The sequence below is a fragment of the Patiria miniata genome, unplaced genomic scaffold (genome assembly GCF_015706575.1).
Source record: "Patiria miniata isolate m_02_andy unplaced genomic scaffold, ASM1570657v1 HiC_scaffold_1, whole genome shotgun sequence".
NCBI lineage: Eukaryota > Metazoa > Echinodermata > Asteroidea > Valvatida > Asterinidae > Patiria > Patiria miniata.
The window spans coordinates 16,099,107-16,116,550 of record NW_024037047.1 but is presented as its reverse complement, the minus strand read 5'-3'; the positions used below and the strand labels follow the sequence as shown (position 1 = coordinate 16,116,550).

General features: G+C 42.0%; 1 protein-coding gene across 3 annotated transcripts in view; it reads right to left on the bottom strand.

The window, feature by feature from the left end:
- Window positions 1-10,132, bottom strand: part of LOC119723697 (AP-2 complex subunit alpha-2-like) — a 54,812-nt gene extending 44,680 nt beyond the window's left edge. For 2 of the 3 annotated variants that reach the window (XM_038194494.1, XM_038194511.1), the window contains exons 1-4: window positions 9,997-10,132; window positions 5,983-6,109; window positions 4,670-4,738; window positions 604-746 (exon numbers count right to left, since the gene is read on the bottom strand). In XM_038194494.1, coding sequence (XP_038050422.1) covers window positions 604-746; window positions 4,670-4,738; window positions 5,983-6,046 — 276 coding nt within the window. In that variant the 5' untranslated portion in view covers window positions 6,047-6,109; window positions 9,997-10,132. The remainder of the gene's footprint in view (window positions 1-603; window positions 747-4,669; window positions 4,739-5,982; window positions 6,110-9,996) is intronic. The other variant, XM_038194502.1, reaches the window with a different exon arrangement.
- Window positions 10,133-17,444: the final 7,312 nt, after the last annotated feature.

Below are 17,444 nucleotides of genomic sequence, written 5' to 3'. Positions count from 1 at the left end.
ATATTTTTTCACTTCCAAAAAAAAAAAAAATAGTGTCGATGTCTACGGATAAAATTGAAAAAGCAATTGTCAACTATAAAATTAAAAGGGAAAAAAAATGAAAAAAAGAAAAAAAAACAATTGAACTGCTACCCAAACAATTTTTTAGGGAAGATCAGACAATACCAGAAATATTTATCTTTTTGCCTGGTAACTAACCCTCCCTCTATGGCTGGCAATTTCAACAAGGCCAGCCTTGTAGTCAAAATAAATCAGGTGACTGTTTTCAACAGTTGAGTGCTCCCTGCCTTCATAAAGCAGGATTAACTGGCTGTGATTGTTATGTAACCTGATACAGCTATGCTTTGACCGTAGGAGATTGATAAGCCAGCTGGGCCTAGCAGTTACCTGCTTTTGTCTGTTGATAGAATTTGACTGTCACAGTACCTACATGAAATATGATCTGACTGTTGGCGACTATCCTGTGTAAAAGTCATGGCAGGGAACAGGATTGAAGTTTTGACTGTCTGTGACTGATCAAACAAAAGGAGGGTTTTAATGGAAACGGGGATAATTTAAAAACAGAAAGGTGTGTAAGATTGAACATCATTTTGTAAGACTCACAATTTGTTTCTCTGTGTACTTGTTGGAGCTGAGCAGATTGACGGCCTCCATGTGACCAAAGTCAATGTCATGGCCGAGCAGAAAGATGAACAGCAGCTTGCACACATACTTCTTCTTCTGGTAACCGTCTAGAGTTTTATCACCTGTATTGACGAGGACAAAACAGAGAAATACTACAAGTTAAAAACCTGCACGATCCCCCTGGCATGCTGGCAGTATTTATTCAGTCAGTTAGTAAGCACACTTTTCTGTGTACCTAACCAAAATCAACAATGACCTCATTTGACCCCTAGATGACCTTTTGACCTCAAATGACTCAAGTCATCTGGAGTCTCCCTACCCAAAGATTATTGTCACCAAGTTTGGTTGAGAGCGAAGTCTGACTTTTCATATGACAGCACTTTTCAGTTTACCTAACCGAAAACAACAATGACCTCATTTGACCCCTAGATGACCTTTGACCTCAAAGGTCTCAAGTCATCTAAAGTCATCTTCAGTCCCCCTACCCAAAAATTATTGTCACCAAGTTTAGTTGAGATTGAAGTCTGACTTTTTATATGACAGCACTAAACTGTTAACCTACACTGTACATACATGTGTATTAAGTTGCCATCAGTTTGACCTTGCGATGACACTAAACAGTCGGTGACTGACTTTTCAGGATCAAGCTGCGCCTTAGCCTAGGCCATTGGGAACATATCAGTCACTGCATTTTGTTTGTGATCTGAGAGTAACTATATTAACCCTGCTATGCAAACATACATTCTGTGCCAAGTAGTCCTTGCGGTCAAAATCAAACAAGTGACTGTTTTCAACAGTTAAGAATTCCCAGCCTACATAAAGCAGGATTGACTGGCTGGGGCTGTTTCAGTAAATTGATACACCTCTGCTTTGACTCCCTGTGAGTGATAAAACAGCTGTGACCACAACTTGCCTGCTTTGTCTGTAGACCTAGTTTGACTAGTCACAGTGCTTGCTTGACATGTGATCTGACTGCTGGTGACTAGCCTTTGATAAAAGTATAGCAGGGGAAGTGGGAGACATTTTGACTGTCGCTGACCGTTTAAATAGCAGGAGTGTAAAGACGATTGGCATTAGTCGGCATTCAAAACAATCAACAGTCGGAGTAGAAACATTTCAACATCTGTGTCGTGATCGAAGATGCTCTCGACAGGCCTGAATCAATCGCAGTCGACTTGTGTGAATTAACAACGTCATGTGCAAATCTGGATATCTAATTTAATTTTTTGTGAATAATCGTCACGTCGCAGGTAACGTGAGCATAATTTTATTCTGTGTCAGGATGCGGCTTGTTCCACAATAATCACACGATTTCTCAGATTTGTGACTTGATGTTTGACATTTGTTTGATGCAGTTGGTGCCGTCGCGGCGCAAGCAAATCGCGGGTCGACCTGAGGCCGGCTTACGGTTCTAGCCATCTGCATCGAGGTTTGCCAATTGATACCAAAATGGGAATTCACTTGATCGACTAAAACTAAAAAGCGGCTTAATACAGTCGTGGCCAGCAGCAACAGAGCTACATGTAATCATGAATGGCAAATTACTGGACAGACTGTGACAGGCCTGTGCAACTAAGCGCAAATAATTAAGCCATCATGAATATTACGGCCTCAGCAATGTGCTCTGATGGTCTGCTCAGCCCACTTCTATAGCAGTCTGACTTGGCTACATATGGCTATCATACATGTAACGGTACATGTTTGGTGTACATGTATGTCCCATGTACATGTATGGTACATGCACATGTAAAGTACATGTATGGTTTACCGGTACATAGTATGTACATGTAGTACATGTTACAGTAAATGTACATGAACATGTACATACCATGTCCAGCTTGTGTAATTATATGCACATTTACAATGCACATGAACACTGACCGGTAATGTGCATGTTCATGTTCATGGATGTACATGTCAATGTTACGTACATGTACATGTACCATGCACATTTACAATGCACATGAACATGTACTGGAACTGTACATGTTCATGGATGTACATTGTACATGTACATGTACATGTACATGTACATGTTTGCGTACATGTCATGTACACATCGTACAGGCACATCATTTGCATGTGTGATGTACAGGTACATGTACGTGTATGTGCATGTTTAGTGAAATGGTGTAAGGTCCAGTATCAAACAGGTAGACAAGGTACAATGTAGAGTCAAATTACCATAACAAAAGCATCATGTTTATAATGTACATACATGTATACATGTGTACACATATATACTTTGTATGCATGCATTGTGACTTGGCAATTGAATCTGTCCTGACATGGTGTCCCAGTTGCATTGACATGTCCTGATTTGTGCAGCGCTGATGGAGCACACGGAGGACACATGATACAATTACATTGTAACTCACTGGATCCAATGAATGATCTGGCAAGCTGTGCACATAATGTGCAGTCAGACACAGTGGGCCTGTACCACCGTACTACGTTACATGCCACTAATGCAGGGCAGATGTACATGTAGCCCACATGAATGCATATGATCAATATGCATACTATGATCAATTTCATTTCTTTTATTTGTCTCACATCGTGGCCCAAAGGGCCAAATTCCAAAAGGATTTTACATTAAAAACAATTAATTCTAAAAGCGATTAAAACTTGCATAATACAAAAAGAAATGAGTAAAATAGGGAAGGCAATACATTAAAATTGTACATAAACAAACACCACATAACTAGGGAAACAGAACCATACAAGAATGGAGTGACAACATGCAGCCCCCCCCCCCCAAAAAAAAAAATGGGTATCATGTACATGATACCCATGATACACATAATACACATGTACATTACATGCACATGTATGCAATGTGCATTTACAATTCGTGACATTTAGCAGTTTACATGTGCGCATTGTACTGCAAAATAACTCTGTTCAAAAAACATTCAGTTAAATTTCCAAAATTCCTCTTCATATGTTGTTTTAAAACCTAACCGCCCTGAATCCTTCAAAATCCTCTTTGCCAAAGTGGAGGAATTTGGAGGATTGAGGTTACATGGCAAAAGTGTGTTTCTGTTTTCGTAGGATGCACTTTGTCAAGGTCTTGGGCCGGACCACAGAGCTATATTAAATTACTAGAGCGCTAACTTCGTGTACAAAGTAATGCCTGCTGGGCGCATCCATGTTTGTGCACAAACCTATGGAGACCTAGAAATTTTGAATGGCTATTTGCATATCTGCGTTTGTATTCCATACTGGTGCGTTACCGAAGCCAATACGCCCAAAACCGAAACGCACGATCAGCAAATGAGCGTGTTATTTTGCTCTACGCAAACAGCGCAACATGTGCGCGTATACGCTGCAGATGCTTTTTGCCGTCATGACGCGCTTAAGTTGTTTGCGTATCTTCTACTTGCGCGTTGCATGTAGAGTACACTTTCAAACTTCAATCTTTCTAATTTAATTATGTTCTACAAACACGCACATGAATTCAAAATGTCTGCGCCCAGGACGGCTTCAAAGCGTCTCCACGCGCAGAATGACAAGTTAGCGCTCTAGTAATTTAATATAGCTCTATGGGCCGGACCATGTGTTGTTTTTGCTCAGCCTTGCATAAATATAGGCCTGGATTATGTTTGAAATCCTCCGGACTGCTCCAGGATGTCACTGGCCAAGCCTCAACATATTGACAGTCACTGCCGCAGGATTTTGCAGGATTCAGGCAGTGGTCACCCCTCCACGGACCATATTCAAGAAATAATGGAGGAATTTACAGGATTGAGGCTATATGCTACCAGTATTTTTCTATGAGGCCAACTCATATGTTTAACTTCTTACGCGACTGACGTGACTCGCAGGGCCGCTGTATCTGTCCCATCACACATGTGACTCGTGTCTTGTCTGGTACGAACTCAAACCTGACTGATGTTGACGTACATGATCGACATTCTTCACAATCGAAGTTGGAACAATTCCTTTTAATGCATGTTTAGCCTAAGGTTAATCAAGCCTGATTCACCAAAAACATAAAGTTTAATGTTCGTTCGTAAAATTAATGAGCTTTCTAGACTATTACCTTTGAACTTGGAGCGTATGTTGGCCAGCTCCTTGTTGATTCGCTTGACTTCTGCTTCCTTACTCTTGCCTAGGATAGAAAGAAAATCTCAGATTACGCAACCAATTTCCTAATGGATAACTGAGAACACCCACAGCTATTCACAACTAAAAGTGTGACCTCACAGCCTACATGTACATGGTCAGTCACTTGAGAACAAAACAGTACATGTACAAAAAGTAAATTTCTAATTTTAGCCTTAAATATAGGGTAGATAATTTGAGCTTTTTTTTTTTCATTTGAAGCAACAACAGTGCTCAAAATCTAAAGACAAGTGCTTTTATCTAACCTGATAACTTTTTAGCTCAGTGAATGCTGTTTATTCTGAGCAAACAATTCTAGGATCTTGGTTTTAATTCAAAAGTTGTCAAGTCATGTTTTACTTCAATAGGGCACCGGTTTCCGTGCTACCCGTAAAATGCACTCCATTAGATCTATTTCACCAAAAAAAATCCATCTAAGGCCAAAAAAAAAGTCTCCGGTTTCTGGTATGGAGCTTGCCCAAAAAGTGGTGCGGCGACGCAGCTTTTTTTTTTTTTTACCTGATTTTTTTGCTTCAAATGTCGGCTGATGACTGCAAATGGTGCCCGACTAAACTTAGTGCAAATATATGGGAGTCCAGAGAGGCCACATAAAGCTTATTCTCAAACATAACCCAATCTAAAAACACGTTGAAATTGTGCAGCAGCAGTATTCCAGTCAAACCAGTGAGTTTGGCGGTTTTGAGACATCATCTTTCATTGAAAAAAAAAACTTTTACATTTTGCCAACGCGCATGGCTACGGCGACGCGTGCGCATACCAGAAACTGGAGACTTTTTTTTTTGGCCTAATGAAAAGTTATAGATCTCTGTACAATGTATGTCTTGGGCGCGTTCAGGTCGATGTGTACGATCAGTCTATCGCGTTGCGTTATTGGTCAATCATGACATTATCGGTTGATCCCACTGCCACCTGTCGATCATCTTTTCTTTCTAATTCACAACTAGGTAGGATTTTTTTTAAAAAGGTAAGTAAAGTCCGAGATATCCTACCGCATCAACCCATCGTGCAACGCGATTGACCAATCTTGCAAATTGACCAATTGCGCCCAACATACCAGACTTAAGGCCAGCTCACTGGTTGAGTGGTAAGAAGTCTGCACAAGTAAGCAGGAGGTCGTGGGTTCGAGTCCCACCCGAGTCAGCTTGTAAATTTGTTCTTGCAAACCCTTGGGTAACGCCGAGTCTTAAACAGATTTTGTTTGATTAGTCAGGCAATGCTACCACAACTTACAGTTTCGGATATCTGAAATGAAGACTGCGAGTCCTCGCATTCCATCTCCTTTGACTGTTGGCATGATGGCTCAGTACTGGCTGACCAGCGCAGGCAAGAATCAAGGTTGGACGTCTCACTTGAGGGACTGTGGGAAGAACAAAAGATAAGTGTCACCTGAAGTACCGACTGTTTTGTTTTGTTGGTTCAATTCAATTCCAATCAACATTATTTTCACAGTGACATCCTCGATGTCGACCATATTTTATTGTGGATTATTTTTTGTTTTTCCTGCCCGTATGGTCACTGTTGATCGTCTGGCAGTGGTACAGTTAAAGGGAATGTACATCATTGGCTTTTGCTGTAATTGTCAGAAATGAACTATTTGAGGGGTTAGTATAATAGATCAAATATTGTTACGCAGATATGTTTGAAGTTTTGTGTTCGAAAATGCTGGAAAAACCAAGAAAAAAACAAAAATGTTCAAGTAGTCTGGTTCCCTGACTCCACTAAAGATGAAATGGATCAATTTATAGATGCTGGATAATTGTAAGGTAAGGGAACCAGTCTAGCTGGCCTGCACCCGTTCATGAACATGTAACCAATAGCAAACACAATTTTGACTGAAACAAAATGTTAAGTTTGGAGCAGTAGTTGAAAAATAGTTAGGTTTTTTCCAACGGTGGTCGGCCGACCACCGTTGGAACTTTATACAAAAAATACCACTTTTCTTGAAAATGACTTCACACTAGGTGCCATAATTTTACAGGATGCTTTAGAGTGTCATTTACCAACATCCTAGTAAGGTATTTGGTAAAACTTAGGTTGTTTTGTTTTTCGATGTTTGCAAATGTTGTATATTCCCTTTAAACATTACTCATGACCCTGGCATGTCATATCTACATGTAAAAGGTTCCGATTGTTTAATTGAGCAGTCTTATGAACCTATTTTGAACAGTAATATTTGTGGGTGCATATAGACAACGCAATTTTCATAAGCATTCTCAAGATGATGCAATGCATAAATTTACATGCATCTCTATTTTCAGTTTCACAATCGTAGTTTCACGTTTTGTTTTGTCGTTTTCTGACTTCTGTTAACATGTTTAACCCTAACTCCTGGGGCTCTTTTACTAGAAAGTATCCTGAATCCGCCAAAATTCACCAATTTTGTCACGCAAAAAAATGCTGGTATCCCGAGTCCATCAGAATCTCCCAGTGGTGGTAAAAATATATTATTTCTCTGTGATTTAAGGCTACTGCGTGCTCTTTTTCATTGCCTAATTCTTGGGAATTTTGCCGGATGAATCTTGGGAATTTCAAATTTGATGAGTATCCACGCTGACAACAACAACACAGCCATACATGTACATGACAGTACGGTGCCACTGTTTTTCTCAAGAAGCTTCCGAAATCATCAATATTTCTCATATTTTGGTCACTTTCAAGTCGAATAATTAGCTTCGTGAATGACTGAGTGCAAACTATGAGGTACATGTATGTTTAAAGGGAATGTACATCATTGGCTTTTGCTGTAATTTTCAGAAATGAATTATTTGGGGGTTAGTTTAATAGATCAAATATTGTTACACTGACATGTTTGAAGCTTTGCGTTCGAAAATGCTGGAAAAACCAAGAAAAACAAAAATGTTCAGGTAGTCTGGTTCCCTGACTCCACTGAAGATGAAATTGATAAAAAATGCCGGAAAATTGTAAGGTGAGGGAACCAGTCTAGCTAGCGTGCACCCGTTCATGAACCGATGGAACCAAAGGGCAAACAAAATTTGGACTGGAACAAAAATTGTAAATTTGGAGCAGTGGTTGAAAAATAGTTAGGTTTTTCCAACGGTGGTCGGCCGACCACCGTTGGAAATGTATACAAAAGTACCATTTTTCTTGAAAATGACTTCACACCAGGTGCCATAATTATACAGGATGCTTTAGACTGTCATTTACCAACATTCTAGTAAGGTATTTCGTAACAACTTGGTACATGTAGTTTTATTTTTCGATGTTTGCAAATGTTGTATTTTCCCTTTAAACCCTAACCCACCTCACTCCTCCAAAATCCTCCTGGCGGTTTTGGAGGATTCTGGAGGATTGAGGATGAATGGTGATTGAATCAAATGAGGATTCTGGAGGATTGAGGATGAATGGTGATTAAAGCATATGAGGATTTTGGAGGATTGAGGATGAATGGTGATTGAAGCACATGAGGATTTTGGAGGATTGAGGATGAATGCATTTTGAGGCAGGACTGTTGGATGATTTTGAAGGATTTGGCATTGGTTATCCTTCATTTAAACACGAGTGCAAAATTTTTGGATGAGGAGGATTTTGGAGGATTGACGATGAATGCATTTTGAGGCAGGACTGTCTGACAATTTTGAAAAATTTAGGCGGAGTTGAAAAATTTTGGAGGATTTTGGAGGATTGAGGATGGTTCTTAGCAAAAAAGGCCTAGGAGGTTAGGGTTGGATAATACTTGTTGTTCTTGTAGCTCCAGGTCTATACACGTCAAATTCCTGATGAGCATGTTAGCTGCAGTTACTCTAGTCCGAAAATTTGGGACACTCAATACTGTGTATGAGAGTCCCAAAACTTACAATGACTTAAGGTATTTAAAACATGCAATGCAAGAAAATAGACTGGCACCTGAAACAACCAGTCCAACACCGCTTCAGTACTGCATCAACATGATCAATCAACTGTGCCAAAAGAAACATGGTATGAACTGGGAACTAGTCTCTATTTACTACACATTTCTCCATAGTCAGCTACCACACTTATGACACTGAATGAAGGGGTCAGTCTTTTCAAATAGTTGGACCATGGTTGGACATGTACCAGTCTAGTCTTTAGCCTCATTTTGGAATCACTTGACTTCCCTGTCATGTGCAAAATACTGAAGAAATGTCTCGTTTAAAAATTGAATTGAGCCTGCAAACTTGGTTGGTGAAATACTGAGGACCTTTTCTTTGCCCAATGGAATTTTTGGTGAATCATTCACAAAGCAAACGATCAACTTGAAACACAACAAAACTGACTAAAATATGAACCAAAAATGATGATTTCGGCGGCTGTGTTCTTGAGGCAAACTTTCACAGCCTCCGCCATTTCTAGACCGCTGGCTACAATGTACATTGACCTCCAGCTCTAAATGTTGAATTCCCGATGAGCATTGGAGCTGGAGTTTCTCATTCTCAAGCTAGGAATTCTCCCCAAAATAATCTTTAGTTATGATTATAAACAACCAGCAGGCATGGTAGGAATATAAACAATGCTGGTTTGGTCGCATCCACTGCCCACTGTAGAAAGACCATCAATGTATTTTCATGCCAACGCTGCAAAATGGGCGATCGTGTAGTGTAGGGCCCCTGTTTTGAACAGATCAAATTAAAATCAAGAATTTTTTGATTACTTAAAAATGACATTATCAACCTAAAGCAGACTTCTCTCAATGCACATGATGCAATGACACCTTTTTGGTAATTTTTGAACAGTTTCTTCATGTTCTTGGGGTAGAAATTACAATTTTCCTGCGCGGTTTACGGACCGGTTGGTGCCATGTAGCATGACTTGCGTGCCCACGGCACATCGTGCAGTGATCGCCATCTTTATTTTCGTGTTGCGTTATGTCATTGTCAATGATCCTCATTTTAGTTTTTACCCCCAAATTTCCCTCAAAAATTGAAAACCCTGCCCTTTTTTCTATGACTTAGGCCTGCCTGTATGTTCTTAATGTCGCCAACTAGTTTGGTTGCTCAAATTATTTAAAAGTGATTTTGTTCCCCTTTTGTAGGAACCTGGCCCGTAGATACACGATCGCCACAAAATGATTTCTTACTACTGTGGGGCGAGTCGTCACCACAAAGTGCCGCACAAATGAAGGGCAGTGGGGGCGATTCAGTTTGGTGAACAAACCCCTAATTTGCTAATATGCTAACGTTAACTTATCGCCAAAATCAGAACGCTGAATTACAGAAGAAATCCCACAAGAAAAACATTTCAAGCCCTCAAATCCTTCCTACTTACTGCTTACTCTTCAACTGATAAAAATGAGGCCGGATGTGGCAAAACGTGCGCCTGAAGATCGGTCGACGGAAGCAACGCCTTCAACCTCTGCAGGGCGAGTTGGCCGCCATTACCTAAAAGACACCGTCTTTAGAATCCATCCGCCAGAGTGCAGTGGCCAAAAAAAAAAAAATCGTTGAAATTTCGTCTGCTAATAATGCACAAAATATAATCCGCTTTTTTGGCCCCAATTAAGCTTACATTTGTAAATTAATTATTCCATCACCAAACGTGGACAGAGTTTTTCTTAAACTGCCTCATTCAATAGTTAATCAGTTTTGCATTGCTGGAAAAATAACTCATTTTTTTTGGGGGGGGTGAAATTCGAAAACAAAAGTATGGGGAGTGATTTTCAGATCAATCAAAGTTAATACAGTATGCTAATCGAAAGAAGGCAAAAATCGATTACTGAAATGACACTGAAATATATAATTTAGCGAGTAGTTTTATGAGAATAATGTACATTATTAAAGCGCACATTAAAAGTTATAACTCGATATTTAGTTAGATGTAGAAGGCCGGAATGTTGAGATCCCCCCACCCCCACCCCAGTGGATGTCCGTGCCAGTGGCGTATCCAGAGGGGGGAGGGGCACTCTGCCCCCCCCCCCCGGCGGATTTTTGTCACAACATGTTTTGTTCAGCAATTATTTCAATAAATGGTTAGAGAGTTCTGACATTAATCCCCAAAAAGAAAACCCGCTCAAAAACCATCACAATGCGCCGTGAAAATGGGTCAATAATTTGCAGTATGCATAATAATGGTCAGTTTTGAAGAGCGCCTCCATTTGGAAGGTGGGTACCCCCCCCCCCCCCGCTTTTTTATTTTACGGAGGCCAAGTGTCCGGAGGGAAAAACATGTCTACAGTTTCGACGCGGATGTGCGGTTGCCCCCCCCCCCCCTCCCCCTGATGATTCAAAGCTGGATACGCTACAGGTCCGTTGCGCTCGGTCTATGCCTTGCGTCAACGCAACTTGTGAAACATTGTCCAATTACAAGATATATAAATGGACGCGGAACGCGCAAAATCTGAGACAAACAAAACTGAACGTACACAATTTCATAGGGTTGTCTAAGGGGCGCGGCTAACTCGCAAACGACGATAGGTCAATAGACATAAAGAACCTTTATGTCTATGGTCTATGGTACGTCCATACAGTAGTAACGCGCGCCCTCATGCGTCAAATCCGGACCATCATGTTAAAAACGTACATGTTCATGTTATTTTCAAAGTCACGCCCCCCCCCCCCCCACGAAAAGTGCATAATTATGAGTGTTGTGTTTTCTTAAAACATAGAGTACCAATCTGAAACTTCAACAGCTTGTATGGACGAGTTAATTTTGTTGTTCCATCTATCTGCTTTAAGCAGAACAAAATCTGTCAATGTGGTTATGGAATTTTAGTGGATAGGAACTAACTTTCTACATGGGCGGAGCGGCACAGCGGACATGCAGCATGCATGTAGCACTGTGGTTTGCTAGAGTGCAAATCCACACACGTGTCATGTGACAATATGAAATCATAATGAGTTTTACAGGTGGCGCCCTTCTACCTTAATTGCAATGTCAGTGTCGGTAAGCAAAGCATGCAGTGAACGCAGCGTACATATCGAGGTTTTGATCCGCAGTCCGGGAGTCGAGTTAGGGGGCGGGGACAAATCAATATTTCTTTTTAAGTGGCATTTCTTCATATTTATAAACCGTGTGTTATTACAATTTCCAGTTCTGCGTTGATTGTACCCCCTCTCTCTCCCTCTTTGCAATAAAAAGTTCTGGTTGAGATCTATTGATCGAGCAACCCTCAAATTTATTTCGTTTTGGAGATTATACCTGGTTGTGAATTATAGGTTTTGTTTTAATATCATTTATAAAATGATTAGGTAAATACACTGTGTTTATGTATGTTCCGAGAGACCCAGGAATTTAGTTTGTGTTACGTACGTCATAAAAATAGCGTCATTCTCACCAGACATGATACATAATAAGATTATAAGATTAAGATTGATTTATTCAGATCAGCCAATGATTAAAAACAATCACAGGAATTTGTAATGTTGGACTCGCAAAAAAGAATAATAATTAAAAATACAATACAATTGAACAAATAAACACATAAAATCATAGTACAAAACAAATGTTCAATTACAATAACTGTCATATACACTTTAAAATTTGAACCCGCACGGCTGAAGGTATAAAGCTATTTCGAAAATGGTCTGTTTTTGCATAAATTACGTCACGCTTTGCACTAATGACGTCACGCTTTGTTTACATGTCAGGTGCTCTTTTGAACAGACGCAATTGCACAGCAAATTGACCAATCAACAGCTGAGGGCGTATTTCTGAACGTAATGACGTCACAATTTTTTAAAAGCGGCTCCGATTGGATGACGCACTTGGTTGCATAAAATTTACACGCAGGGATATATCAAACGTTTGTAGTGTATATATTTGTTTAGTTCACATTTATTTCCATTCTGCACAGACAATTGAAATATACTAGAATTAACAATATATAAAGAAATTATACAATTGCCGGCACATACATGGAGGCATAGAGTCTGGAAGCCGAAGCTTGTATAGAGATGCCTTTAAAAAATAACGAAATACTGAGTGAAATGATGAGACATACAAATCAGACGGAAACTACAGACAAACAGACATACAGAATAACCAAATTGACGGATGAGACAACACAAACTGATTACATGGACATACGTAATCTGGTAAGAAACAATGTACAAAAGTTGCTGACGAAATAAAACAAAGATATAGTGTACAAGATTAAGAAAAATAAGTTATATAAGTGACCATAAATCTAAGGTTCAAAGTAGAGAAAAAAACCCGAAATTTTCAGAAGCTAAGTCACTTAGTGGGAGATGAGGACGTTCTTGTAGGAGGACTTGAATCCGCCCACGGACGACTGAGTCTTTTAAGTTCCATCAATACAAGGGCGGATCCAGGGGGGGGGGCCAAAGGGGGCCATGCCCCCCCCCCCCCCCAAAAAAAACGAAACCAATTTTTTTTTTTTTATGTGACATCACAATAAAGGCAGGCAATGAGTACACCACCATCTTTTCCTCAAAAAACATTGGTTAAAGTGGTCAGAAATTGCCTCAGATCGCACCACAGAGCATCTAGAATCCAACAATTTTTCGGGGTCCTTAAGCGGGCCCCGAACCCCACGCCGTAATTTTTGTGACCCACTTTTTTGGGGGACCAAAATTTTTTTTGGCCCCCTCCAAAATTGTGTTCTGGATCCGCCCTTGCATCAATAGATTTCCAAAGGCGAGGACCGTAGAATCTCAGATATGACGTGCGGGCCGCGAATGGTAAAAATTCGATTGTTTCGGGATCGAGTGCGATGGGAGTGTGTGTCGTGTACAGGAGTGAAGTAGAACGAAAGACAGAGGGTGTGGCTCTGCATATGTGAAAGATGATCCTCATCAGACTATAGGCCAAGTTCGGGCAAGGACCGTTAGCCGACTAGTGTTTGATTTGTGACGTACTTTACGCCTGCGCACTAATAGCAACGTGCGAACGTCCCGGGTGCGTTCGAGCGTGCTACTCGTGTAACACGAATATACTCCTGAGCGCACGAACAGCAGGAGTACGACCCGCGGGTTAGCAAGAGTATATACTCTCCGTCATACCGGGGGTATACTCTTGCACCAAGAGTAATGCGCACGCAACATTTTCCTGCACTCGGGAGTAGCAAGAGTAACACGCTCGAACGCACCCCTCTACTAGTCAAACGCCGGTCAAAATGTCATCGCAAAACTTCTGGATCCTGGCTCCCTGCTTATGAATGCGCGTGGCTATTGGTTACCAGCGATGCAACCAGCCCGTAGGTTGGTTCCAAATATTTGACTTGCGTAGTCAACCATCGTCGACTAGACAGAGTTCGGGCAAGCGTACGTCGAACTACGGTTAACCCCATTGGTCAACTGTAGTCCTTGTGCGAACTTGCCCTTGAGCTGGGGAGGGAAGCCACGAATCTCCAATTAACGGCGCACAAAGAAAGAAAAAAGTGTGACGTCATTATGGTAGCAGACCAGTAAATAAACTTCCATAGACCCCAATGGTAAATGCTCCCACTTCAAAAATTCGGGAAAAATACTCACAACTCTCCAAGGTGTTCGAGACACACATCAAATTAAAGCTTATTTCATCATCTTTCATTTTCTTTTCAATTTTCGGGGGGTCAACTGATGACTTTTAGGAGAAATTTCCATCTGAAGATGATCACCCCTGAAAATAGTCCTGAAGCCCATCGCCATTTTGAAAAACGATGCCTACACTCCATTGCAAAGTAGAGCGCTTTTAGGGTCCAAATTACATCAAAATTACACAGAACTGCAAGCTCCAAGTCCTGTGCACGGTTTCAACCCATATTTTTTACAAACCCTCAAGTTCATGGCCCACAGCATGCTCAAATACCGAAGATTTTGAGGGCATGCAAATCGTGATTTGGCCGGCGCAGGCAATTTCGGACCGATTTACTGGTCTGCACCCTATAAAGAAGCGAGGTTTTGAAAAATTTCTCCAAACCACTTGTACGGCACGAGGAAGGATAGATGACTCATATTTCATTAAAAAATTGCGAGAAAAAAAATCTCTGACTGTGATTTCTGGCCTGAAAACAAGCCCTCTGTTTGCGGCTACCTTACTGTAGGGCGCCCCCAACGGGCGTGAATTGAGTTTTTGCTCCGTGAATTGAGTTTTTGCTCCTTCCGGCCCCAAATTACCCCCCCCCCCCCCTCCTTGTTCGCTCGAAATTGCTGTGATCGGAGGACGGTCTATCGGCCCTATTCAGATTTTGGGCGCATTTGTTGCGGAACCGCCATTGATGACCCTTTTGAAACGCTGCCCCCCCCCCCCAGGTTCCGCCCCCCTGAAAAAAAAACCACTCCGCAAACATTTGACAACAAACGGTGGAAGGCGCCATTTTGAAACTATAAAGAAGCGAGGTTTTGAAAAATTTCTCCAAACCACTTGTACGGCACGAGGAAGGAGAGATGACTCATATTTCATTAAAAAATTGCGAGAAAAAAAATCTCTGACTGTGATTTCTGGCCTGAAAACAAGCCCTCTTTTTGCGGCTACCTTACTGTAGGGCACCCCCAACGGGCGTGAATTGAGTTTTTGCTCCTTCCGACCCCAAATTCCCCCCCCCCCCCTCCTTGTTCGCTCGAAATTGCTGTGATCGGAGGACGGTCTATCGGCCCTATTCAGATTTTGGGCGCATTTGTTGCGGAACCGCCATTGGTGACCCCTTTTGAAACGCTGCCCCCCCCCCCCCAGGTTCCGCCCCCCTGAAAAAAACCACTCCGCAAACATTTGACAACAAACGGTGGAAGGCGCCATTTTGAAACTATAAAGAAGCAAGGTTTTGAAAAATTTCTCCAAACCACTTGTACGGCACGAGGAAGGATAGATGACTCATATTTCATTAAAAAATTGCGAGAAAAAAAATCTCTGACTGTGATTTCTGGCCTGAAAACAAGCCCTCTGTTTGCGGCTACCTTACTGTAGGGCGCCCCCAACGGGCGTGAATTGAGTTTTTGCTCCTTCCGACCCCAAATTACCCCCCCCCCCCCTCCTTGTTCGCTCGAAATTGCTGTGATCGGAGGACGGTCTATCGGCCCTATTCAGATTTTGGGCGCATTTGTTGCGGAACCGCCATTGGTGACCCCTTTTGAAACGCTGCCCCCCCCCCCCAGGTTCCGCCCCCCTGAAAAAAAACCACTCCGCAAACATTTGACAACAAACGGTGGAAGGCGCCATTTTGAAACTATAAAGAAGCGAGGTTTTGAAAAATTTCTCCAAACCACTTGTACGGCACGAGGAAGGATAGATGACTCATATTTCATTAAAAAATTGCGAGAAAAAAAATCTCTGACTGTGATTTCTGGCCTGAAAACAAGCCCTCTGTTTGCGGCTACCTTACTGTAGGGCGCCCCAACGGGCGTGAATTGAGTTTTTGCTCCTTCCGACCCCAAATTACCCCCCCCCCCCTCCTTGTTCGCTCGAAATTGCTGTAATCGGAGGACGGTCTATCGGCCCTATTCAGATTTTGGGCGCATTTGTTGCGGAACCGCCATTGGTGACCCCTTTTGAAACGCTGCCCCCCCCCCCAGGTTCCGCCCCCCTGAAAAAAAACCACTCCGCAAACATTTGACAACAAACGGTGGAAGGCGCCATTTTGAAACTATAAAGAAGCGAGGTTTTGAAAAATTTCTCCAAACCACTTGTACGGCACGAGGAAGGATAGATGACTCATATTTCATTAAAAAATTGCGAGAAAAAAAATCTCTGACTGTGATTTCTGGCCTGAAAACAAGCCCTCTGTTTGCGGCTACCTTACTGTAGGGCGCCCCCAACGGGCGTGAATTGAGTTTTTGCTCCTTCTGACCCCAAATTACCCCCCCCCCCCCTCCTTGTTCGCTCGAAATTGCTGTGATCGGAGGACGGTCTATCGGCCCTATTCAGATTTTGGGCGCATTTGTTGCGGAACCGCCATTGGTGACCCCTTTTGAAACGCTGCCCCCCCCCCCCAGGTTCCGCCCCCCTGAAAAAAAACCACTCCGCAAACATTTGACAACAAACGGTGGAAGGCGCCATTTTGAAACTATAAAGAAGCGAGGTTTTGAAAAATTTCTCCAAACCACTTGTACGGCACGAGGAAGGATAGCTGACTCATATTTCATTAAAAAATTGCGAGAAAAAAAATCTCTGACTGTGATTTCTGGCCTGAAAACAAGCCCTCTGTTTGCGGCTACCTTACTGTAGGGCGCCCCCAACGGGCGTGAATTGAGTTTTTGCTCCTTCCGACCCCAAATTACCCCCCCCCCCCCCCTCCTTGTTCGCTCGAAATTGCTGTGATCGGAGGACGGTCTATCGGCCCTATTCAGATTTTGGGCGCATTTGTTGCGGAACCGCCATTGGTGACCCCTTTTGAAACGCTGCCCCCCCCCCCAGGTTCCGCCCCCCTGAAAAAAAACCACTCCGCAAACATTTGACAACAAACGGTGGAAGGCGCCATTTTGAAACTATAGGTAGCAGACCAGTAAATAAACTTCCATAGACCCCAATGGTAAATGCTCCCACTTCAAAAATTCGGGAAAAATACTCACAACTCTCCAAGGTGTTCGAGACACACATCAAATTAAAGCTTATTTCATCATCTTTCATTTTCTTTTCAATTTTCGGGGGGTCAACTGATGACTTTTAGGAGAAATTTCCATCTGAAGATGATCACCCCTGAAAATAGTCCTGAAGCCCATCGCCATTTTGAAAAACGATGCCTACACTCCATTGCAAAGTAGAGCGCTTTTAGGGTCCAAATTACATCAAAATTACACAGAACTGCAAGCTCCAAGTCCTGTGCACGGTTTCAACCCATATTT